Genomic DNA, 24,635 nt, shown 5'->3' with positions numbered 1-24,635 from the left:
GTCGGCACCTTCTTCAAGTAAAGTTAAGTGTTGCTTAATTTCGGGTAGTGTGGATTTCTGTAGCCAGTCGAGGCATAGTTTTCCTACACTGTATGTTGTAATTATCCCTGGATGTTGTCTTTGGGAATATCTTGGGTCTGGCCTATTCTTTTTGAACCCCTGTATTTTGTTCAGGAATCTATCTTGACAGTTATTAGTGTCTGTGGGCCAGATCAACCATTTGTTCCAATCAGGAATTGTTCTGTTTTGTTTTAAAATATAGGACACGTCTAACCCCTCATCTGTAGTGGTGTTTCTATCAGGCATAGGCTTTGGTATAGACGGGTTGTTTAAATCTTTTATCTTGGCTAGACCAAGACAGGTTGTTTGTTGAGTGGTATCCTTCAGGAACATTATTTGTTCTGGGATCATGCAGGCTCTAAATAATGATTTTAAACCTTGTACCTGCCACTCTTTTGTACCCCAGATGGTTTTTGTCTCAATGTTGTTTTTCCAAAATTCAAAACCAAATGTAGACATTTTTTCATAAACCTTTTCAGAATAAATCAATTTAGTATTTGTCAACATGTTTTTCATTCCTGTCTTATTAATCATTTTAAAATAAAACTTTTCTGGATTAGTGTAATTAAACCCTGAGAAGTATGGAAACTTTTCATAAAATGTTTTCAAACTGCCTTTTGGCGGAGTTGGACAATGTTCCCACTGATTATAACTGAAAACATTTCTAGGATTAGCAGATGTATGCAGATAATGATGCCCAAAGTGATTGAAGCAATACTTTTCCTCATAATTCGATGAACCCTGTAAATATTCATGTTCTGTAAATTTTGCTGACATGTCTAAATCTGACATCATATTATTAATATTTTCAAAGTCCCAATCATCAGAGAAAGTACTAGGTGATACAAAGTCACTTAAGGAGATCTTGAATTGGTGTGGGTATTTCAATAGCTCAACCGGGCCATAGATTTCATAGTCAGTTTTGTCTCACGCTAAACCACCAGGTATAGGGATCGCTGTGATGTTCACTGATGATAGTTCTCTTTTTTCGATGTGAGAAGATCTGTGTGGTTTCAGGACCAAGTTGATGTTCTGACTTGCTGTGTCCATTGTACTATATTTTCCATCAATAAATCTATCCAAACTTAAAGCCAAGATGAGCCACAGAAGGAGGAAAAGTACACCTAACACAATCCATAATTTAATCCATGGTGAAATTAGATATGTTTCTCTCAGTTGATGAAAGAACTCTGTAATGTTTTCTTTGAAAGTTTTTGTTGCTGGCTTGTCTCCATGTTCACTTGGATCATCGGAAAAGTCATCAAAGTTGATAAAGTAGCCAGATGCAGTTCTGTCAATTGGTGGAATTGCTTCCGGATTTCCATTGATCTTTGGATTTGTATGTTCAGATGCTACATCATTGTAGACAGGTGTTTCTTGACGAACTGTTGCAATTTGGGTTTCAAGAGGCACATGTTCCATTGCTTTGTTGCATAGTCCTTTTTTATTCACTGCAGGTTTATCAAATGTGATTAGTCTCTCAGTTTGAACCTCTTGGATTATAGCAAGATTTGGTCTTCTGCTATTTCTTGGGAGTCCACTGGGCCTACTACTTATTATTGGCCACATGGTTGTGGTTTCACCAGGTCGATTGATATAACTCGGTTCTCCTTTTTACCAGCAAGGGGCGGTAGTACTACTGATCTTGTTCCGCTGACAGCTAAGACAGGTACTGCTTTTCTGTAAGAAGGCCCAAATTCCTTCTTCACCGTGATTTTTTCTCTGACCAGATCCCCAATCTTTGGAATCCAGACAGGTCTTGCTGGGACAGGTGGTTTTTCTTCAGTGGCCGTTGGCTTTAGCTTTTCCTTACTTAGACATTTCCTTGTTTCATTCAAGTCCTGTAAAACAGCCAAACGATCTTTGATATCAAAGGTTTTTTGTTTCACCACTGAAGAGTGACAATCGAGATCATGAATGATCATTCTTGTACCAAACAAAAGTTCGTACGGAGTGATACCTCCTAGAGAATTTCTTGGCAGATTATTAAGACTACGTTGGACACTTATTAGATGTTTGACCCACCTGTCACCCGAACCTAATACCCTCGCTGTTATGGATTGCTTTATGTCACGGTTTTTTCTCTTCACTACCACATTTCCCCCGGGATGGAATGGACTAGAATACCGCAATGCAATGCCCATGCTTGCCATGGCTAAACGCAGGACCCTGGTCAGAATGTAGCATGCCAATTACGTATGTGCCGATAAAGACTCGCAAATCTTTTATAACAGTTCTGGCGTCAGCCAAGCGCTGGGGCCACATCCAAATGAATCTCGTCTTAATAATTATGGGATCGCATTCTTCCGTCTGGATGTCTGTGTATAGATAGCCTGATGCTATCTAATAGAGGTGTCTGGGCAGGTGTCTGTTCCGGTTCACAACTGCGATCTCTATTGCAGTCCTGACAATTCATTGCAAAGTTATAAATTTGCACGCTCATCCCCGGCCACCAGTATTTTTATTGTAATTCTATTAGAGATTTCAGGATCTCTTGGTGCCTCAGACCCAATCCCATGTGTGCTTCTTCAATCAAGAAGACTCTCCGGTTCGTGTTTGGAATTACTCTATCCCCCCACTCCAGGGATTTGAGCAAACGAACGGAGTTCGCATCAATTATGTATGTATGTATGTATTTCTGAGTGGATAATTTAGAGGTAACGCCGCATAATTGCCTTCCATTCAGGCTTTTACTGCTAGCAGCGTTTCTCCATCTATTTGTTTTTTCGTACGCTTTTTTGTAGCTATGGAAGCCGGTTGACCCGCTGCCGCTGTGGCTCTGTTAGCCAATGAATTCCCTGCAACGTGAACGCCATCACGTTAAAGACTCTGCGTATGTATCACGTGAGTCTTTCGTAGTTCTTTCTGCAAAAGAACTACTTGTTCCCATAGTTTTTTATGCTTTATTGTGGCACCTGTCTCATCTTTTCTAACAGTTTTTTATCCAGGTCTGCATGGAATTATTGTAATACCGGACGCAGTAATGCGAATCGCACACTATTAGTGTGGGGACTTCGCGATCGGTATTTTCAAGCGCCATCTTTAGAGATCTTATTTCAGCTCGCTGAGCTGTAAAGTTTCGTGGTGATTCAGTTTTAGTGACCATCGGTCTGAATTTACCTAAGCGCCACCGACCTTTAACAATCACGCGCGCAGCATTGTAAATTTGACTTTCCACAACGTAGTGTTGTGCAAATCTGTCCGTGTAGACTACAAAGGTGAACTGTTCGAGAGGCAGAATTTCGATTGACATAGGACATTCATGTTTGTATTCCAGATCTTCTAGCTTTTTCATTTTCGGATCAAAAGCGTGTTTCACGTCTTCTGTAGCAAGAGAATTTTCCCATTGTATCCATTTTGGATCTAGAGCTATAGCATTTAGAATGCCTGGTCTTGTTACTGCCTCAAAGGCTGATACTGCTGTTAAAACAGATATCCTCTTCCCTTGGGCTAGGGCTTTTTCTTTTGCTACAGCAGTTTGAACCACAGTTAGAATTGTTTCAGTATTTCATTTCAGCTTGTGTGTACAAGTGTGATTTTGTAAGCAATTGGTAGCGTTTCTCCCTCATTAGAGTTCAGGTATGTGAATCCGCATCTTCCTGGGATGACTCGGATTACAAGGTTGCGTTTGTTTGCGCGTGTTTGCAATTTTCATTTAGTTAACATATCTGTCTGTAATGATCTTAAAATTTCTGTGTGTTTTTAAGTCCAATTAATTGGTTTAAAATGAGGTTTTATTAGTTCGTAGAGGGGTTTAACCCTCTCTGCATAAATTAGAATGTATGTTCTTCCGAAATTCAGGAAACCTAGAATTGATTGTAAGTTTTTCAGTGTATTTGTAGCTTGGAATACTGCATACTTCTCTAAGAAGTTGTCTGCTAGGCTTTTGCCTTCACTTGATAATTCATATCCTAAAAATAGGACAGTTAGATGGGCAATTCGTGATTTTTTTAAAGTTAAATTTGTACCCTTCAGATGCGAACCCAAGTATGATGGTGTTTACTCTTTTGAAGTGAATCTCCAGGTCATCGTCTTTAAGATAGATGTCATCGACATAAGATAATGCCTCATCATCATACATTTGTAGTAACTCTGTTACCCTGGCTGAAAATAATCCTGGGCTGTTCTTGAATCCCTGTGGGAGACGACAAAATTGTTTTTGGGTCCCCATGCTGGAGAAAGCGGTCAAATATATGCTTTCAGGTGCTATGTTTTGACAGAAGAAACCATTTGAAATATCTAATGTTATATTTTTTGCGAACGATATTATTCATTAATGCTGCACTGTGGAAAGGAGGCAAGATGGCTGCCGACAGTCCGTAGGGGGTAGCTGCACTCGGCCACTCTCCTGCAATTACAGTTATCTTATGGTCAATCGTACTGACATGGCTCAGTTTCTTGAAAAAAACCTTCTCTAACTGATACACGAGGACACAGAGGCTGGAGGTCTTTCTGGATGGTGGATTTTCTGGATGGACTAAGAGTGAGTACGTATGGAATATACAATTGTTTGGTTGGCTGCACCAGAGGAGGTAGACACATGCTGGCTGAAAAAATTGAACAAATCGAACATATTAAGTGCACCATCTGCACCGAGAGGTAGATGGCAGGCAGTATTGTCCAGAGCATTTTCTAAGACATTATCTAAGGCGCTCTCAAACGTTAAGGAGAGGCTAGCATCGTGTCAAGAGGTCTGGAGGGCTGTTAAATGTGTCATGGCCCCCAAGGTGCTGAGGACTACCCAGAAGCAGAGACAAGAAGAAGAAGTGGAAGTATTTAGTGAGCCTGGAACACCAACTGCGAAGCTGCAAACAAAGGCACAGCAAAGGGCACAGACACAAAGAGAGGCAGCTAAAAAACGGGAGGAAGAGCGACTCCTGGCAAGTTTGAAGAGAAAAGAGGAGCGACGCAAGGACTTACCTGTACTGGATACTGCGACAGAAGCAATACTGCGGCAGCCTTTGATTTTTGAGTCATTTCAGGCAAGGGGGCCATCGCCCTTTTCATCTTCATCAGCAGCAGCAGCAGCAAAAGTATCGACATCAACCGATCTTGAGGGTGCCGAGATGGAGCCCACAGCGCTGGATACCGGGACTGCTGCAGGAGCGGACTTGGAGCAGAGGGGGTATGGATCTGGCTCTGACGGGACACATGACGATGTAGCAGAGGCAGGCAGAGGCCTCCTGACCCAGCAAATGCCTGAAAGCGGAGCGAGTGGAGTGATGAATGGATCGACTGCGATGCACTCACTGGCTGCAACGCATGGGGCGGAGATTTCTGTGGGCGTGCAGGCAAGGCAAGCAGAGGCTGCAGAAATCACGGCGGACAAGGGAAGGGAAAAGGCTCAGGCACATGGAGCAGCGGCGCCCACTGAAGTGCCCACTGAGCTGGAGGTGGAGGCGGAGGACAAGCGCAACCATCCTGCTCTGACGGAGGTTACAGAGCGTCTTATCCGGGAAGCCTGTAGGCGGAGAGTCTGGCAGAGGCGGAGAGTCTTGTGGGGGCGGGGCTAAATCCGCAGAGGCAAAGGAATTGGAGGTAATCCCTCACAAGGAAGGAGGCGGCGCTGGAATTGGAGGTGGAGACAGCGAGAGCAGAGCAATGTCAGGTACTGGGGGTGCAGAGGGATTAGACAGCAGACACAGGGCCAGCGAAGGAACTGAAATTGTAACAGTAAGCGAGAACAACAAGGAAAATGAAGCATTCGAAGTTGGTGCCAAATGCAATAAAATAGATGCTATGGATATGGATATGGCTGCTATGGATATGGATATGGCTCATGATAGTAATAGGGTAAATGAAAAAGATGTATATGAAGCTAGGGATATATCCAACAAAATAGGTGCTATGGGGTATGTCTTGAGTAAGAAATTAGAGGACTTTATAAAAGAGCCTATAACAGCGCCAGAAGTTCCTGAAGCCGCAAAAGGTCCAGAAGGATGTGTTAACCATGAGTCTACTATTAGGGTCACAGTAGGATCAAACGGCATTGGCATTGACATAACTAAACCACAAATGGCAGAGGCAGAGGCAGTAGCAGTCGTAGATTCTGGGGTCTCTGGGGTTAAGAAAGCAGTATTAGCTAACCAAGGAGCAATTCCCAAGAAAAAGAATAAGAATAAGGACAGAAGTAACAGCCAAATAAAAAATGTATCTCTGTTAAAAACCCCACTGAATAACGAGGATAGTGAGGGCAGTGACTATAGTGACTATAGCGAGTTGTTGGAGGAGGAGGAGGAGGAGGTGGAGGAGGAGGAGGAGGAGAGTGAGGAAGAGGAGGAGGGAGAAGGGTCAGACTCATTATCCACTTCTTCTGCAGAGAAGGAAGATTATTCAATGAGCGACTCCCAAGAGACGGACGCTGATCTTTTATGCTCAAAAAAGATGAGGGTAAAAAAAGATCTAAAATCTAAAACTAAAGGTAAAACCCACAAGGTCAAGGGTAAATACCGAGGAAGAACCCTAGTAAGCAATAATAACAAGAGCAAAAGCAAGAGTAAGAGTAGGAGTAAGAAGGGAATGATGCCGCCAAAAGAAATATCTAATACAATTGAGGGGGTCGAAACTGACCCGAACAAGGACAGATTTGACATTTTACTTGCCACAATGCAACAAATTCAAGGAGAAGCACGCCAGGAAAGTCAAAGAGCCAAGCGGGCTAATAAAAAAATACAGAAATCTCTCCACAACTTACAGGATATGTACTCTGAAGTAACAGGTAGACTAGCAGAGGTAGAACAGAGAACTGGCAAAATGGAGGATGAAATGGCAGAGATACAGGAATTCAGGCAGACCCAGGGAAAAACTGAATCTGATATTTTATGGAAACTGGAAGATTTTGAAAACCGCCAGAGGAGAAATAATATAAGACTCTTAGGAGTGGAAGAAGGCAAAGAAGGGGGAGATACGAGAGCCTTTGTCGTAGAACTGCTGAAAGGTGCGTTCCCAGAAATGGACGCATGGGACTGGGATAAGGAAGTGCAACGGGCACATCGCTTCCCCCTTGTACAGAAAAAAGGCAATGCGGGCGCAAGATCGAGGGCAATCCTTGTCTATGTAGGAAATTACTTGCTAAGGGAGGAAGTGATTATGAAAGCTAAACCTACTAAGAAACGCACATACAAAGATATAACTTTCTTTGCCCGTCCAGACTTTTGTCACACAACAGTTGAGAGAAGATGGCGGATGCGGCAACTTATAGTACCATTCCAGAATCTTGGCTGTGAAGTCTATTTACTGTTTCCGTCTCGCTTGAGGGTGGGGCTCAATGGACAGTTCAGAACTTTCTTTTCGGAAATTGTTGCCCAAGAATACTTGACCTATCTTCGAGAAGAAAGAAGACATAGAGACCGAAACGGACAAATGGATCGTACAGAGATCACAAAACAAGTAGCTTCTACCTCAAAGAGATAACTGAGCCTTTTCTATTTTTTTTTTAGATGATGTGATTATATTCTGAGAATGTTCTAGCACGGGGGGTGGCCGGGCGAGACTCCCCTGGGAGGGCACGGCTGTCACACATAGGTCAGGATTGACCTATTTGCCAGTAAGGGAAAGGGTGGGGAGGGAGGGGAAAGAGGAGGGGGTGGGGGGAGGGAACCACATGGGGGACAGGGCACGGCAGGAAAAAAAACAGAGGGGAGGAGCTTAAAAAAAATACTCTTTGGTCACAGGGAACAGGCGGGGTTGAGAAAAAGGAAAGGAAGTAATACAATAAGCAACGCTGATTCAAAGATAATGAAATGGAGGATTACTAAGCAGATAATGTACAGCAGAGAGGGTAGCAGGGAAAGGAGATGGGAGAACATGGATAATGGGGATTAGAATTGTAACCTGGAATGTTTGTGGGCTAAATGACCCCCACAAAAGAGCGAAAATAGCGTTAATGCTGAAACAAGTGAATCTCGATTTCGTATATATCCAGGAAACTCATATAATAACAACACAAGCTTATATTCTGTCACAGTTAGGATTTAAGGTACTAGTTCACTCAAGCCAAGGGGTCAAAAAAAGAGGGGTAGCTATCCTAGCTAGGAACAATAATGTTCTAACCAGAAAGAAAGCACAAGACAAATGGGGAAGATGGGCTATGGTTGAGTGCTTTATTGATGGAGAGTGGAAAACATTGGTAAATGTATATGGATCAACAGAGGACGATCCCGATATATTTCAATTCTTAGATGTTGAATTAGCAACCTGGGCACCAAATATTATATTGGGAGGTGATCTTAATATTAATGGTGCAGACGGATTAGGACTGGGTTCTTTTGGAAAGTATAGCGGTAGGAAAAAAAAAGTATTTCAGGCACTACACAGTCTGGTGTTAAACAATGCTCTTTCAGATGTATGGGGGAAAAAGATATTGGATAACAAAGGGTACACATATTACTCGGCACCGCACCAAACATGTGCAAGATTAGATTATTTTTTTATTTCAAGTACTAGTATTTCTGAATCGAAGATTGAAAGGCTGCCACGGGTCCTAAGCGACCATAACCCTCTAGTACTTACAATAACAACAAAAACAAGTACTAGACAGCACACGAACTGGACTTTTGAAAGAGAGCTACTGAAAGATGAGAACTATATAGAATACATGAATAAATGGATTACTGACTTTTTTTCGTTTAATAAAGATACAGCAGAAATGGGAGTTGTTTGGGACACTTTTAAAGCTGGAATACGAGGTGAAACAATGAGTTATAATTCTTATAAAAGGAAACAAGCTCAGCTGAGGAATTTAGAATTAGCTTCGAATGTCTCGATGGCAGAAGAGAATCTAGAAAATAGTGTGGTGTCGGGGCGGGATATCGAAAAAGCTTGGGTAGAGCTAGTAAAAGCCAAAGGTGAGGCAGAGGGTGAAATTGCCAGCAAAGCGGCGAAAATTTATAACACTAAAAGGGAGAAGTGCTATGAGCTGAGTGAGTCAGTGGGTAGGATACTGGCTACTAGAACAAGACAACAAGAATCTGTAGGCATAGTGAGGGAAATTAGGGACACCGCGGGCATGGTACATACAGATTCGATTAAAATAAGAGAAGTCTTTAGGATATTTTATGAGAAGTTATATGACGACGAGTTACAGGGTCGTGACCCTCTAAAAGATAAGGAAGAAATGAGGGAGTATCTCGAGGAGATCCCTGTAGATCCAATAGAGGAAGAGGAAGCAGATGGGTTAGAGGAAGAGCTGCAGTTAGAAGAAATAAAGCAGGCAATATGGAACCTACCTTCTGGTAAAGCAGCAGGTCCTGATCAGATACCCATTGAATTTTATAAAGTATTTTGGGATTGTTTGAGAGAAGAAATGGTGAAGGTGATGCAAGGGGCACAACTGGACATAACATCGCCTAAATCATGGGGGGGTGCAGAGGTGGTCGTAATATTAAAAAAGGGTAAAAAACCGGAGGAACCAGGCTCGTACAGGCCTATAACCCTACTTAATGCAGACGCAAAAGTCTTCTCTAAAGCCTTGGCATCAAGGCTGGCAAGAGTTATAGATAAAATCGTTAGCAGCTGCCAACACGGTTTTATACCAGGGAGAGGAACTACCCACCATATACGGAAGGCAATAACTTTATTTGATGTCTCGGCAGTTACAGGGGACCCGATCGCAGTGATGTTACTCGATGCAGAAAAAGCATTCGATCGGGTCTCCTGGAGCTACCTTTGGTATGCTCTAGCTAGAACAGGAATTAAACAAGGTTTTATCAAAGCTTTACAAACTCTCTACTTAGAACCAGTAGCGACACTACGAGTGAACAGTGGAAACACAGGACAATTTCATATAAAAAGAGGCACCAGACAAGGGTGCCCTTGCTCACCCTTATTGTTCGCTATATATATGGACCCGCTTATACGTAGAATAGAGGCATCAGTGATGATAACACCAGTTACAACGCTTATTGGGCAATGTAAAATCTTAGCCTACGCAGATGACATCGCTGTTATCTCTCCAAACCCATCTGAAGCTATAGAACACCTTGAGCTTGAGGCGCTGAAATTTGGAAGAATCTCGGGATACAAATTAAATACATCAAAAACACAGATAATTAAAAACTCGTATACCCCATGCTTAGACAACCGAGTAACACAAGAAGGTACATATCTAGGGGTTATCATAATGTCAGACTTGGATAACTTGGTGGAAAGGAATATTTCCCCTTTAATCAAGAAAGTGGAGAAAGACCTGGATAGATGGGATAATTTACACCTCTCAATAGTGGGAAGGTCTAATATAGTAAAAATGATTATCCTTCCAAAATTTCTATATCTATTTAGGGCAATACCGCTATTCTTTGATAATAAAATATTTAAAAAATTGGAGAGTATGCTAAATAGATTTCTTTGGGCAAAAGGGAAAACGAGAAGGGCTCTCAGATACATGACATTGCCAAGAGAAAGGGGAGGCTGGGGAGTCCCAGATTTAAAATCTTATTACTGGGCGGCGGCTCTACAGAACATGGCCGGCTTAATGGGAGGTGAACAGGGCAGCGGAGCAGAGGAGTGGAGTAAATTTGGATCATTAGCAATCTATGGCCTAACTCTGGGAACGGAAGCGAAGGATGTTCTCCTGAAATTTACAGAGGCTAGTTATTACAAGAGGACAAAGTTCAAGATAATAATAGCAGCATTCGAAATTTGGAAAAGTTTTGCTAAAAAAATTGGCTTAGGAAAATTTAATTCTTATACGAGATTATTATATAATCCAACCCTCCCACAAGATATCTTCTCGGGACCTATAATGGCAGAGTGGGAAAACAGGGGAATCAGAACCATTGGAGATATTAGGGGGGAACAGTGTTTTCTCCAATTTAAAGATCTGCAAGACAGATATAACCTAGAAGCTAGGCAATTTTTCTAATTTCTCCAGATTAGGAGTTTCCTCCTGGGAAAAAAAGGTGGTGTTCTGGGATTCAGGCGTAATGCTATTATGGAAATTATTCAAAAGGGGGAGGATTGCACAATTAAAAGACTGTATGCTGAACTGATGAAAGTAAAACAAGATGATCATCAAAAGTGGAGCGAAAAATGGAAGGATAATCTTACAATCAGCTCTGAAAGTTTTGGTATCTCCCTAGAAATGGGGAACTCATTACTATGTGCAGCATCATTACAGGCTCAACACTACAAAACACTTTATCACCTGTATTATACACCGGCTAAAATAGCTCAATGGGGAGGTTTAGTGGGTATTACATGCTATAGGTGTGGAAGCTCGGATGCTGATTTGGAACATGTATTTGCTTTATGCCCCCGCTTAGACATATTTAAAAAGGAAATCGAATGTTTTATAAGTAAAATTTTAGAAAGCGAAATTGTTCTAACCCCAGGAACCATTCTATTAGGAGTGAACGTTGAGGATATACGTTCTTTTCGTGGGAGGGAATTTTTGTTTGTCGCTATGTCTATCATGAGATTATGTATAGCCTCTGCATGGATAGATCCTGTACCACCTACCTTCCATAAATGGCTGGCTAAGTTACTAATAACGTATAAAATGGAGAAAGAGATATATGCAAGGAAGGGAAAAAGGGGCAGGAAGCTAGGTGATATAATATGGGATCCTATAACTCGATGGAAGGAGGAATAATAGTGTGAAATGTTGGATTGCCTGCAGATAAGAAATACCAACTTGGTGCAATTACAATATCGATGCTGTACAATATGAAAGTATATTTTGCTTCTATTTTATGCTATTTTTGTGATCTAACTTGTGCTCCAATTTGTTTCTGGCAATATCACCCTCGCCTGCTGATGATTTAGTGATTGTTTCTTATTTTTGATTTATGAATTATTGGTATACACTTCTTCTCCTTCAATCTTTGGTTTGTATTAATGATGCCGTGCCTTGTATATAAATGCAAAATACTTCAATAAAAATATTTAAAAAAAAAAAAATGCTGCACTGTGTGAGTTTTGTACTGCAAAAGTTTTACAGCAGGAGTTTAGGTGTCTGTAGTCCAAACCTAGACGATATGAATCGTCTAGCTTGGAGACAGGAAACAAAGGATTGTTCATTTGTGAGGTGCATGTTTCAATCACTCCCTGATATTCAAGTTGATCTAAGATTTCTCTGACTTGTTTTTTAGCTTCTTGCTTAACTGGATACTGCCTCTGTGCAGTAGGTTGATTTTTTAACTGGATTTTATGGTGAGGAGAATCCTCATCCCACCCTACATGATTTTTATATAATGCAGGGGCTTGGGCCACTGCCCATTTTCTAGCAAATGTGTATTTTTTATGAATTGGAATGTGATTTGCGAAGGCAGGCATAATCATTTCTTCGCCATGTGGGCACTCCCTGACAAACTCTGGTGACTAGTCTTTCTCTGCTAGAAGGATATCATAGCCTTTAGATTGATTCTCCCAAAAAAAAACTTTTATTTTCCTAGTTTTATCTCCCTCTATACGTAATGTAATTTCATATAGTTTATGGGGCACGCTAACTTGGGTGTCTGCAGTTTCCACTTGGATGTATTCATTCGTGTCCACTGTCTCCAAAAGATTCATCAGGATCTTGCGAGCTATGGTCACTTCTGCTGCGCTGTCTAGCATTGTCTGGGCCCACTCTCCGTTTTCCAGTTGTGTCCTCAGAATTCTCTGCATGTTTTACTTTAATACTGGCTACCTTCTTTCTGGGAAATTGTAATTTTTTACTTTGATGAGCAGGTTCCTTGTCTTTGGACTTGACGTCCTCTTCTTTATGTTCTGACCGTCCTCTTCTTTCCGATTTCTGTGAGGAAATCTGAAAAGATCGAGAGGGACGTTTATCAATCTCTTGATATCTGTCAGGTTTTCTCAAATTGTCCCTATTTCTAAGGTTGTATCTTTTTTCAGAGTGCTCCCGTTGTGGAGACTTTGGGGAGACCTTCCTCTGGACTGAAACTGTTTTTCTTTGGGAGTGTTTTGTTTATTACCCTCCCACTTCTTCTTTTGAGAGTTGAGATTATTTTTAATGAAAGTTTTTTCAGGATTTTCAATTAGTTGGGGTTTTACTGGTTTCCCACCCAAACTATCTCTACCTAATTCTTCATAGGATTTTTCAATTATTCTGGCAAGTTCAAAAGGTTGGTCTGCTATATCTGTTTCTTTCAATTTTTGGCGGATCGCCACAGATGCTGCTTCTCCTTTTATGTTGGCTAGTAATATAGCCGAGACCTGCTTAAAGTCTTTCAGTAATTTCATACCTAGAGTTAAAGCAGGTTCTGGACCGTATTCATTTTGAATCTGTCTTAGTACGTCTGGTATAACCGCCATAGACGGAACACCATGTGTTTTTGTGTAGATAGAAGCAAAGACTGTGCCCCAAGTGTCACAGTCCTCCACATGTGGTGCGATCCCCATTGGGAGACAGATAGTCAAAATTCTGTGTTTTTCGTGAGGGGTAGTATCTGGAAATACTGCCTCTATTTGAGTGATTTTGTTCAGCTAATCAGAATGGAATTTGTTCCCGTTTTGCGGGTATTTTACCAATACATGATTGTATATTCTGTGGTGTAATTTTATTTGTGTTCCCCTGTTGAGGAGTGTTTTGTGGAATTTTAATTGCAGGTTGGACTGTTGAAGTCCGCATGACATATTGGACCAATTGTCTATGTATTTTAATTAGTTGTTTTAGTTGAACTAAAAGTTCTCCGCTTGACATTTTGTAGCTGGCTAGAACCGGCCATGTGGCTCCTGGTCTACCTAGTGAACTGAGCCTGGTAATGTGATTTTGATGTTTTAGGGAGCCATTAAACCAGAGCAGGTGCTCTTGGTATGTTAGTGGAATTTCAACTTCCTCGAAAGGAGAGTATTCCTCTGGAGATTCCTCTATTTTGTAGTAGTGGAACTCGTGTGTTACAGAATGTGCTGCTGGAAAAGTTATCCATGAATAGAATACCTCTGTCTGCCGATATTCATGGGCCTCTACCACAAATACGACTGTACCACCTCTTGATGATACTCCATTTTCTATAACTTTTATAGTTATAGTTTTTCTAGTTATAGTTTTTCTTATATTGACCGGGATGATTATAGCATTCGGGTCATCTACATTAAACCCTGTAACGTCTGAACCCGGTTGATTCGCATCTACTGCAGCTCCACCGGTTTTGTTGTTGACGCCGTTAGTTGACATTGTTTAATGAAAGTTTGCAGATCAAGTTTCAAGAAAACAAAGATTAGGTGCACAATATTTTGGAACACTGTATCCTTCAAAGTTGACTAAACCAAAAACTAATACAGAGGAATCTCTTCCTACTAAGTTCTTGCGGATATTAACCTTTTACCCACTCCAGGCGTCTATTGGAGTTTTTACAGGGAAAAAGGGGTCTGTGTGAAAAGCACGACTGAGTTACTCTAGTATCTTGTGTTAGATTATCGCCTTACCAAACGTTGGGCGCCATGTAGTGTAGTTCCTATATTCCCAATAGGCTCTGCGCATTGGAATAACATAAACTGTAGTTTAGACGTAGGACTGAGGTCGACTAGGTGTCTACTGAATATGTTAGACTTAATTATGAATGCCAGCTAGCTCAGAGGTCACTAGAAACTTTCTCGAATGAACAGGAAGGAGTTAACTTTCCTGATTAGACAAGAAGGGATTAGTTTCTGACAACCGCATAAATATGACAACTTTGCTCCCTCCAGAATAAGAAGTATATCTCCAGAGTCATTTGAAAACAATAGATAGCTATTTCACTCAGTCAATTGTGCATGCTTAGTTTCACCAGAGTGCAAAGACATAGAGAGACGTGCGTTTTCAATAAAAGTTGTTATTTATTGAGCAGTCTTCTTTCTCATGCAAGAGAAATGAATTGCCACAATTGCAATACTTATCATAAAGTAAAGTGCGTACACTAAAAGGAGTGTTATGTAATAATACTGTAAAAGCATTTATATGGTCTCTGAGCCATATGACACATAAAACTGATAAAATATATACAGTTACATACAATGACAAAAGTTGACTAAACGTACTCAACTGGTGCTTCTAAAATATGCCTACCCCAGTGTACCTAACCTAACCCTAGTAGTGGAAAGGAGTAAGTGAGCTCGAGTTTAAGTTAAGTTAGTTTTGCCAAGAATCTGAATCAAGAATTCTCTACGGATCTAATCAGCTCCGTACCTTGGTTTTAGAATGAAGGAGGTCTTGTATCTCTTTCTCAGGACTCGATCTCCCAGCAACCCGCAAGGGTGACTGGAAACACTGGAGCTGGATTTCTCGGCAGGAGAAAAGACAGCGTCTCTCTCAGTGCCTCAAATGGGAGGGTCGGCTTCCTTCGGCACTCGCAACAGCTGGGCTTTGGGAAATAGATACCCGCTCTGCTCCAAACCACTGTGTGTTTGCTTAAGGCAAATGCTGGTATATTTATACCTGGAAGGTGCCGTATTTGACGTAAGGTTGGACATAAGACGTCACTAAGAACTGTCACTAAGAACTGGCAGTTCTTTCAGGACTCTCAGGAGTTCTAGGACAAATCAAATCAGAAGCTGGGGGAATTCCCGGGTTGCTGGAGGTTTGGTATGTTTAAAGAACGCGTTGTACTTTCTAGGAGTCTAGGGAAGTAGCCTTGCCGTATTTGGACTGCACTGGCTATGACTAAATATGGATATGATTCTTATGCCTTTATAAGGATATGATTTGTTATAACCACATAAGGGCATACATCGGGAATATTTAATTAGAGTCCTAGATACGTTCACAACAATTACTCCCATTGCTACACACTTAACCAGTGCTCCAGTGTGAGAAGAGTAAAGAGAGAACTCATCTTCCTGAAGATACAGCACAGAAGGATTATCCTCTACATCTCCCAGGCCCTCCATGTGACTATAGCAAGCACATTGCGCAGTGCTGGAACTGATTTTAACACTATCATCAGTTTTCCTGCAAAGACGCCTCGGAGTGCTAATGTCTTAGGAAACAAATAGCGTGATCCCTAAAATAAGAAATCTTCGATCCTCCTAATCAGAAAAAGAAAAAAAGTAAGATCCTATGCCTCACATAGATATGTCTTATTAACACTGTGCCTGTTCATGCCTACAAACCAATGTCTCTGCATATCTAACACATACCTCAGAACATCCACACTGACCTGCCAAAACAGCTTAACATTAACACACATGAAACTGTTGGCATGTGATTTCTCTTGACATATCAGCTGCCTTCAAAACAGAAGACCCTTCTTCTTTGGTTTCACAACTAATAGAAATTGCAAAGATCTCTTTCTTATCCCTTTAATGGTGTTAACATTTTTCTGGGAAATGATTCAGTCTATTGATCCTATCAAGAAAGATCAAGCCCAGGGTCCCACTGTCATCCCTTCCCTCTCAACTTCATATTATGGCTTTTGGCCTGATGAGTGATCCTTACAGAGTTGAAAGCAAAATTAAATCAAAATAACTGTGAATCATAGTACCAGATCATCTCTCACAGTTGTGTTCTGAATAAAAAAGTAAGTGGTTACTGATCAGCATTTGCGATATCTACATTATTTTTAGGGCATATGGTGCCTTTAAGAATGGCCTGCTCCTCATCTCCTACTATGACCACATTATAGATGCGGAAGCACTGCCTAGCACCCACTTCAACTAATGTTGAAACTTGTGTTTTGGTGTTTCCTATGTTTTAATAACATTTCTGTGTTTTTCATAAACCAAATTCTGTGATGAGGCTGGTGGTGGACCTATGATGACACCCACATCATAGGGTTTTGCTACACACTTGAATAACTCCCTGTCACTAATAGAATCAGACCTAAAGTGTGTTGTGTGACAAACCATTTATAGAAGGATCCTAGGATGTTAGGATGTGCATTTTAACAAGGTCCCTGTGATCAATTGACAATGGCCTGGTGGTGGTTGCCCTTCCAGTAAACAACACAGCAGAGGACTTTCTCTGTGGTCCCAGGAACCACAGAGACCATTTTGCTAAATCTAAATCTTATTAAAGGAAGCTATAGGACCTCATAAGAGACACTTTGCCTTGAGAAAGCACTCGGCCAAAAAGCCATCGGGAGGAACACGCGTCGGCTGTTGTTTTTGGGTGATTTCACTGTTGAAAAGAAGCAATTAAAATGGTGTATTCTGCCTACTAAGCACAACAGAAAATGAGTTATGAAAATTATTATTCCTTTCATTACATTTGAATAACCGGCACCAGACCTCCATCAACAACTCAATTCATCCTTTTACTAATGGCTCTTGGGTGCAGCCATTTGTGAAGCGCATGCCATTTCTAACATTGGGTCGTTACCACAGTAGCAGGAATCCTAGATTCATCCACCCATCTCAGCAAACTTGTACATAGCAGAGGTGTTTCTGTCCAAAGGTCATTGATTTGGAAGAATTCTGTTGACCATAGGATTTGGAGGGAATTTGTTAAGAATTTGGTTGCATTGTGCCTGCAGATTGGTCATTCAAAACTGTGCCTTTACAGATGGTTTCACTCACTCACCCACTCACCTAAAACATAATGCACTTGCTTTATGATATATAGGCCAAGGAGATAAATAAGGGTTGGTCCAAGCCCCCAGTGCTCTTAAAAAATGTATTTATCCAAGAGCCAACTAACACTCACCTTCTTCAAGTTTGGTCTTTAAAACATTCTGCTCTCAGCTATACTAATGTTTACATAATAATCTTTTGGAGTTTCACAAATTTCTTTTTTTAGCAATGTAATGTACTTCACTGGAGGATTTAATTATAATCAGTGGCGCTGGCAGGAGGGCCTGGTGGGTCCTGTGACCCAGGTACATTCCTCCTGACCCCCTTTGGGCTCCATCATCACAGTTGTATATGATTAGAGTGCTCTTAGTCTACGGCATGGCATTTAATGTCCATGTCACTGGTGCTCTTTAACACTCTGGCTCATTAACATTGTCTTTGAGAAAGAGCCTTGTGAAGTATTTTGAACAATTAGCAAGTCTACCATTAACCTTTTATCTGCTATCCTCATCCTTCATGAGGTGCCCTTTAATTAATTAATTATCCTGCCAAACACCTCCGTTTAACCCCATGGCCGCGGCGCTAATTCCGCAGCGGTGCTGGGGGGTGAGTGCGGCGCCGCCATGCCATTGATGGAATCAAGCCGTCATGAGTCACGGACGAGCTGTGCTCATGACGGAGTGGTTCCGTCAAGACCATGTGAACTCACTAATTCGCCCGCACAGGCGGGGAATCAGTGACGCGTGGGCAGACCACCCGCAGCATGACGGAACCACGCCATCATAAGCACACGTCGCACCGTGGCTCATGACGGCGTGGTTCCGTCATGAGCAGGGAAGGGGTTAAGGCACTGCAGTTTATGACTTTGCACTGGAATGGGTGAAGTGTTGTTTTAGTGCTTCTTGGGAAAAAAGAAATAGTATCAGTAAAAGAAAACATTGCATATTTATTCAGTCACACTTACTCATCAACATCAAAAGGATGTGAACAAAGACAATCAGCCAAAATGAGAGTCTTTCCATGCCAATAAAGCACCTGTCTGAAGCAATTTCTATTTGAGCGTGCTCCATTCCTTTGACGCAAAGGGATGGAGATCTTCATTTAAAAAGATGCGGGGGCTGGCTGCCCCATGGACCTCAGATATCCCGCTCAGTAGACCAATGCATCCACTCTTCTGGACATGCCCGGAACAGCGGATGCATTAAGCTGCTGATCGGGGTTGGTGAGATCTATGCGATAGCCAGCAATACTGCGTCTTTATATATTTGTATGTATATATGTATACACACAAACCTGCATCATAAATACACTCATCATGATTGTACAATTTAGATGGCCGCAATTGTTGTATCAGTGGTTCATGCTGTGCCCCTATCAGAAGGATTTTCGAGAGACATCATTGATTATAATGTTTGATTAAACTATTAATGCAGCCAATAAACAAAACATTACTTCTACTTTGACTGAATGAAATTCAAAATTATTGTTTAAAGAAATCATCCTTACATTAAGCCGGTTGATGTGAACTTGCTCTGGTGGGAGTCCTAAAGCGGCTGCCACTCCTCGCCGAAACATCTGAATTGTGGTGGTGTTCATTTTGTTTACATCCATTTGCAAAGACTAAAAGACAAAAACAGACTAATGAGCTCCCAGATTAGTACACACGCTTGTTAGCTAATGACTTAGTAGCATGCATTTCATGTAGCTCTTTTTCCCAGAGCAACCAAAGGCCAATAGATTTGTTAACCTTCAGGTTCTCAAAGGAAAGCTGGTAAAAGAACATTGAAGTCACCTTAAACTAGGTGCATTTATAAATAACTATACAAGTACTGCTTTAACAATGCTCTGTACCTCATTCAACCGAGCACTGTATCTGGGTTGGTGATGCCGCACTTGGTGAATATCGGGAATATTGATATAAAATTATTACACAGAGAAACAGCTGTAATCTCTTTGTAGTTTACCTAATAGGGAGAAGTAGGTCTGGGGGCTGATTTCCAAAGGCATACAAGGTTATGTAAAAGAGTTCTCCGGCAGTGGTACTTCCCAGGCTCATAAATGCTTTGTTAATTGGCCCCAGCGTTGGTTTTGTATTCACAATGTGTGTTATTACCTTCCCAAAATGATGTCTGCACTTCGAAATGTTGGATAGTGCGGTAATGATGCATGTTTTCCACTGTTCTGACCTGCAAACTCGTAATGCATAGTACAGTCCACACACAGAGTCTGCAGTTTCACTCGGCAAAATGTGTGCAGTGAAAAATGTAATATTACATCACCAGCTGCACTCCTAAATGTGAACTATCGTGCGATGTAGAGGGAGACTTTAAAACAACTTCCTGTGCTCGGCTCAGACGAGCAGGCAGTGGTCCTCCATTGGTGCACCACATATATTAGAAACCCATACCACTCATGAAAAAACTGACAAGTAAAAGCACAGATCAGCTAGTGTGTACTTGTGGACAGCTTGTGGGTAGCTCAAAGTGAGTATGTGCGTGTGTTACTGCCCAACAACTTGTAGATTTAAGCAACTGCTACTGAGATTAGGGACAATATTTAATGCTCCTAAGGCGCACACACGAGCTCACTCCACTCACACCTTTTAATTCATCAAGAATTTGAATTTGCCATTGAAGTGGTCCTGACTGCACTTACTCCAAGGGCAAGTGTGCTCTTGCAAAATATGATTGTTACAGGATGCTGGTATTTGACAATCAAATATTATACCATAAAACGATCGATAGCATTAAAATGACAACAGTTGTAAAATATAACCATTTTCAAAAAGAAAAATTCTAGCTTTTTAGAGATGTGTGCTGATGACATCGTACGTGACAGCCAACAACATTATCAGTGATACGTTTCATAATGTATTGTACTAAATAAGATATATCAAGCCTACTTGCAGAGTTAACGCTTACCGTTGAGATATCTTGGACCTATTGATATATAACAGATATATATTGTTGCACAGTGAAATGGTAAGGTTATGTCTTGTGTCTCTGAGTTGTCTTGTGGTTCCCTGGTACTCCCCATGTTATGATGTGGTGTATACCGTATTCCACTGTTTTGGTGCTGTACTCCACATGTGTTCATTTTAAAGTTGCAGTCCAGCACTGCACATGGAATCCATCTTGCTCATGGTCTATTTTAACCCGAAAGCTATAAACTGTACTAACATCTACATGAAATACATCTCTACATGTGATGGGGCCTAAATTCACACTCAATCAATGTCTGCTATCTTCTCCTTGCAAAATTACATGTTATCATCCACTTAACTGCCTAGCCTCGCAATCCTAATGGCATCACTGCTTACCAGAAAGAAGAAACAATGTCAATAAGTCACATCGCATACAGTAACATAACATGTACATGTTGAAAATGTCCATGTATGTCATCAGAAAAAAGCTAAGACAGGTCAAGACTCAGCTCAGAAAGTCAGAGGGTGACCATGAAGACTTCAAAATCTTGCCCCGATTTCAATCCTCCCCTTCATAATCAAGTTGTAGGTCAGGTGTAGCTCAGAGACGGTGATGTTGCTAAGCGTCAATGATTCTCTTTGTATCCTGGACAACAGAGAGTTGCTCCTCCTGGTTCTATTTGACCTCCCAGCAGTGTCTGAATTGACCAACCAAGCATCCATTCAGAAAATTGTGGAATAATGGCTGGGGATCAGTGGTGTGGTTTTGCAGTGGCTTGATTCCTACCTAGTCAATCGTTCACAAGAAGTCAAACTTTTGACCTCTCTATCCAGCACCTTGCCTCTTGTGGAAGGGGTTGCACAAAGAATCATTCTCTCCACCACGGTTTCCGTCTGTACAAGCACCCATCAGTTTTCTCATGAGACAATAAAACATTTTATAAACTGCTTGGACTAATGACATTAATCCGTTGTACTGCTAACCCACAACAGTCAAAAATGCCAAATCAATGGGCTTCATCCCCGAAAATAACCTGAATTTGAAATCCCAGCAACACTTAACCCTTTCGCTGCGGCGGCTATTCCGCCGCAGAGCTAACGGGGTGGGGCGGGGCGGCCGCGCGGCGGCCGCATGCTGGTGACAGAACCGCTCCGTCAGCAGCCGCGGTTGAGCTGTGCTGGTGACGGAGCGGTTCCGTAATGACCCGCCCCGCTCAATAGAACACTCAGCGCAGGCGCGAAATTCGAGCCGCACATGAGCGGCGGGCGGGCCATGACGGAACCGCTCCGTCATCAGCACATCCCAACCGTAGCTGATGACAGGGCGGTTCCGTCATCAGCAGGGGAGGGGTTAAGCAAAAGTAGGTATACTTAGCATGCCATTACTACGCATGCTTTAACTACGATGTTTTTACATCGCAAGTGCAATTACTACGCATTTTTTCACTTCGACTGCTATTACTTCGCTAAAATATGAATATCTATAGAAGTGTCTATTTACAGCAGAACATTACTTTGCATGTCTTTACTTCGCGTGCAGAGTCTGTTTAATCCATTTTTCTTCTTACATGTTTGTATTGGAAATGAGTGTGGCTGTATGTGGGAGAAGAGGGTGGGGTTGCTTGTTTGGATGTATTTCATTCTTATAAAATTATCTTTAGGCGGGGAGTGGCCAAGATGGCGGAGTGAGAGGACGCTTCTTCTTGCAGCTCCCCGATCCGACTAGGCCCGAGCCTTGAAATATAGCCTTTTCTCCCCCCGCCGGAGCTTAACGGCGCTGGGAGAGGTGGCGGAACCAGACGTGAAGACCCTGGTCTGGTCCTAGTCTCCGTTTAGCCGCAGGACAGCCCGCCGAACGGCGTTGGAGGTCCGGCCCGGGAAGCTGGAGGAGGAGGAGGCCGATCCCGAAGCACGTCGGCCGGACGCACGCCGCGCCCATTGCCGCTTGGAGTGCGCAGCCAGAGGAGGTATTGCACCATCACGCCAGGAAGGCCCTGAATGCTGGCGGAGACAACCGGGCCGGCCCCGTGGGAGCAGCTGTGAGCGGCGCATGAGCTTCGGCCTACTCGACTGAGCACCTGCTGGGAGAGAACCGGAGCAGGAAGGGCAAAGGCCCGGAGCCCCACGCGACGTCTTGCTTCCCCGGTCCCCCCAGAGAGGGGGGCGGGCACCCAGGAAGCACCGAAGGCAATCCGGTGGCCTTGGCGGTCCCGGAGCTTGCATTGATTCCTCCAGAACGATCCTTGGCCGCTGGTTCCGTGACACTCGGCTTGACTGGGCGGAGGTGGAAGATGGCGGGGTCAACCTGAGAGGCCTACGTTGGCGCCAACGGCCGAGAGGTCCTGAGTCGAACCGAAGGGCCACATAGCGCTTCACCCGTCCAGTGTGATCGAGGTCAAGCGGAGGAGACGATCACGGGGGCGACACCCACGCCTGGCAGAGCCCGCGGCAGACGAAGACCGGCGGGGCCTACGGGAAGAGTGAACGGCGTAATGGCGCCTGCCATAGCGGCCACGCCTGGAGTCTAGTGCAGCGGCGCTGGTAGCGCTCCTTTCAACGGTGCTCGGAACGATCGCTGGTGACCGCCGACAGTCCCCTGCTTGGCCCAGGACAGCACCGACAGATCAGGGAGTGTCAAATCGAGGGGACGGGAGAGCTGGCCTATGCTCGATCCAAGATGGCGTCGGGCAGAGGCACCAAACGGGGAGAGCGCACCCTCCCCGAAATGCTCAACCGGTCCCAGCAAAGAGGAGACAGGGGGCAGCCATCCTCAAGCCCAGCCGGAAGGTCGCAGGGTGCGAATGGAGGGGAACAGCCACCAGATTGTTCCTTGAATCGCTGTTCAGCACCCTCAGGGACGATTTTCAGACATTGAAACAGGAAGTAGCGGGTGAAGTTCAGGAGGTGCGCAGAGAGGTGGAAGAATTGGGGGAGCGAGTGGCCACATTGGAGAGCACGAATCATCGTCTCGATGAGGACATAGTCCTGCTGCAACAGGAGGTGTTGCGCCTCAGAGACCAGCATTTAGACCTGCAAACTCACAATGAGGACCTTGAGAACCGGTCTTGAAGAAACAACATCCGAGTCCGGGGAATTCCATCCGCAGAAGAAGGCTCGGATGCGGCTGGTTACCTGAGAGACCTGTTTCGGGCTATCCTGGGTGAACCGCCGGAGTTCCCAGTCCGGATCGATAGAGTGCACAGGGTAGGGCCACCGCGACGAGCATCGGCACCACCTCCGGACATCCTAGCGTTCCTCCCAGACTTCCCACTGAAGGAACGCATCATGGCAGAGGCCAGGAAACAACCCGCGTTCACTTTTCGTGGTCACTCGGTGGGACTGTACCAGGACTTGTCCGCCATCACTCTTCAAAAACGGAAATCCTTTAAGATCGCCACTGACTTTCTGAGAGCGCATGAAACATCCTATGCCTGGGGTCACCCCTTTCGCCTTATCTTTAGATGGAATGGCACGATGCATCAACTTAGATCGCTACAAGACACGTGTGAGGTTCTGGGGATCACGGCGGAGGAGGAAGACATGGCCACACCGAGCCAGAGACGCGGCCCCAGAGACGGCTGTCAGAGGGTATCACGGAGACGAGTGTCTGCCAGCTCCAGAAGGCCGGACTCGCCCACCATTAGAGCTGGCATGGCGAATGCGGTCTCCGAAGCGGCCAGAGACAATGCTTCCAACGGCGATGTGGCGCTGACAGCATAATGACGCTCCGGGGGGAGAACACCACAGCCTTACTGATGTAGCAGGTTCGGGTCTTGGAGGGAGGGGGGTGGAGGGGGGGAGGGAGAGGGAGTAAGTGGCTGGACGTCCACTTTAGTAAATTACCACAGACTTGCCCGCTGGGCAAGACTGGGACTGACACTTGTTGGGATCTCAGGGGTTTGCTGGAGGGAGGGGGAGGAGGGTGCATGGTTGTTTGCATGAGGGGTTTGTTGGGGTGTAGAGGGGGTTTGGGGAAGAGGGAGGGAGAGGGTAGGTGGTTTGGGGGACGTTCAAAGGGGGTTGGGGGGAGGAACGGGGACCGTCCAGTGCTATTGAACCAGTTGTTACAGCTTTGCCGAGCTCCTACACACTATCTGCACCGCACCCGCACCGCACCCGCCCCTCTTGGGCTGTGACCCACTGCTTGCACTTTGGTTTCACTCACACAGATGACAGCGCTTACAGTAGTCACCCTTAATGTAAAGGGGTTGAATAACCCTGT

At 43.6% G+C, this 24,635-nt stretch overlaps 1 protein-coding gene across 2 annotated transcripts in view; it reads right to left on the bottom strand.

Annotated features, from left to right (window-relative positions):
- Nucleotides 1-24,635, bottom strand: part of PTPRR (protein tyrosine phosphatase receptor type R) — a 945,480-nt gene that overhangs the window by 524,951 nt on the left and 395,894 nt on the right. For both annotated transcript variants that reach the window (XM_086921858.1, XM_086921867.1), the window contains one exon: nucleotides 18,997-19,110. In XM_086921858.1, the coding sequence (XP_086777984.1) occupies nucleotides 18,997-19,110 (114 nt within the window). The remainder of the gene's footprint in view (nucleotides 1-18,996; nucleotides 19,111-24,635) is intronic.

This window comes from Lissotriton vulgaris, chromosome 1_1 (genome assembly GCF_964263255.1).
Source record: "Lissotriton vulgaris chromosome 1_1, aLisVul1.2, whole genome shotgun sequence".
NCBI classification, from domain to species: Eukaryota; Metazoa; Chordata; class Amphibia; order Caudata; family Salamandridae; genus Lissotriton; species Lissotriton vulgaris.
Note: the sequence above shows the minus strand (reverse complement) of the source record. Positions and strands in the feature narration are given on the sequence as shown.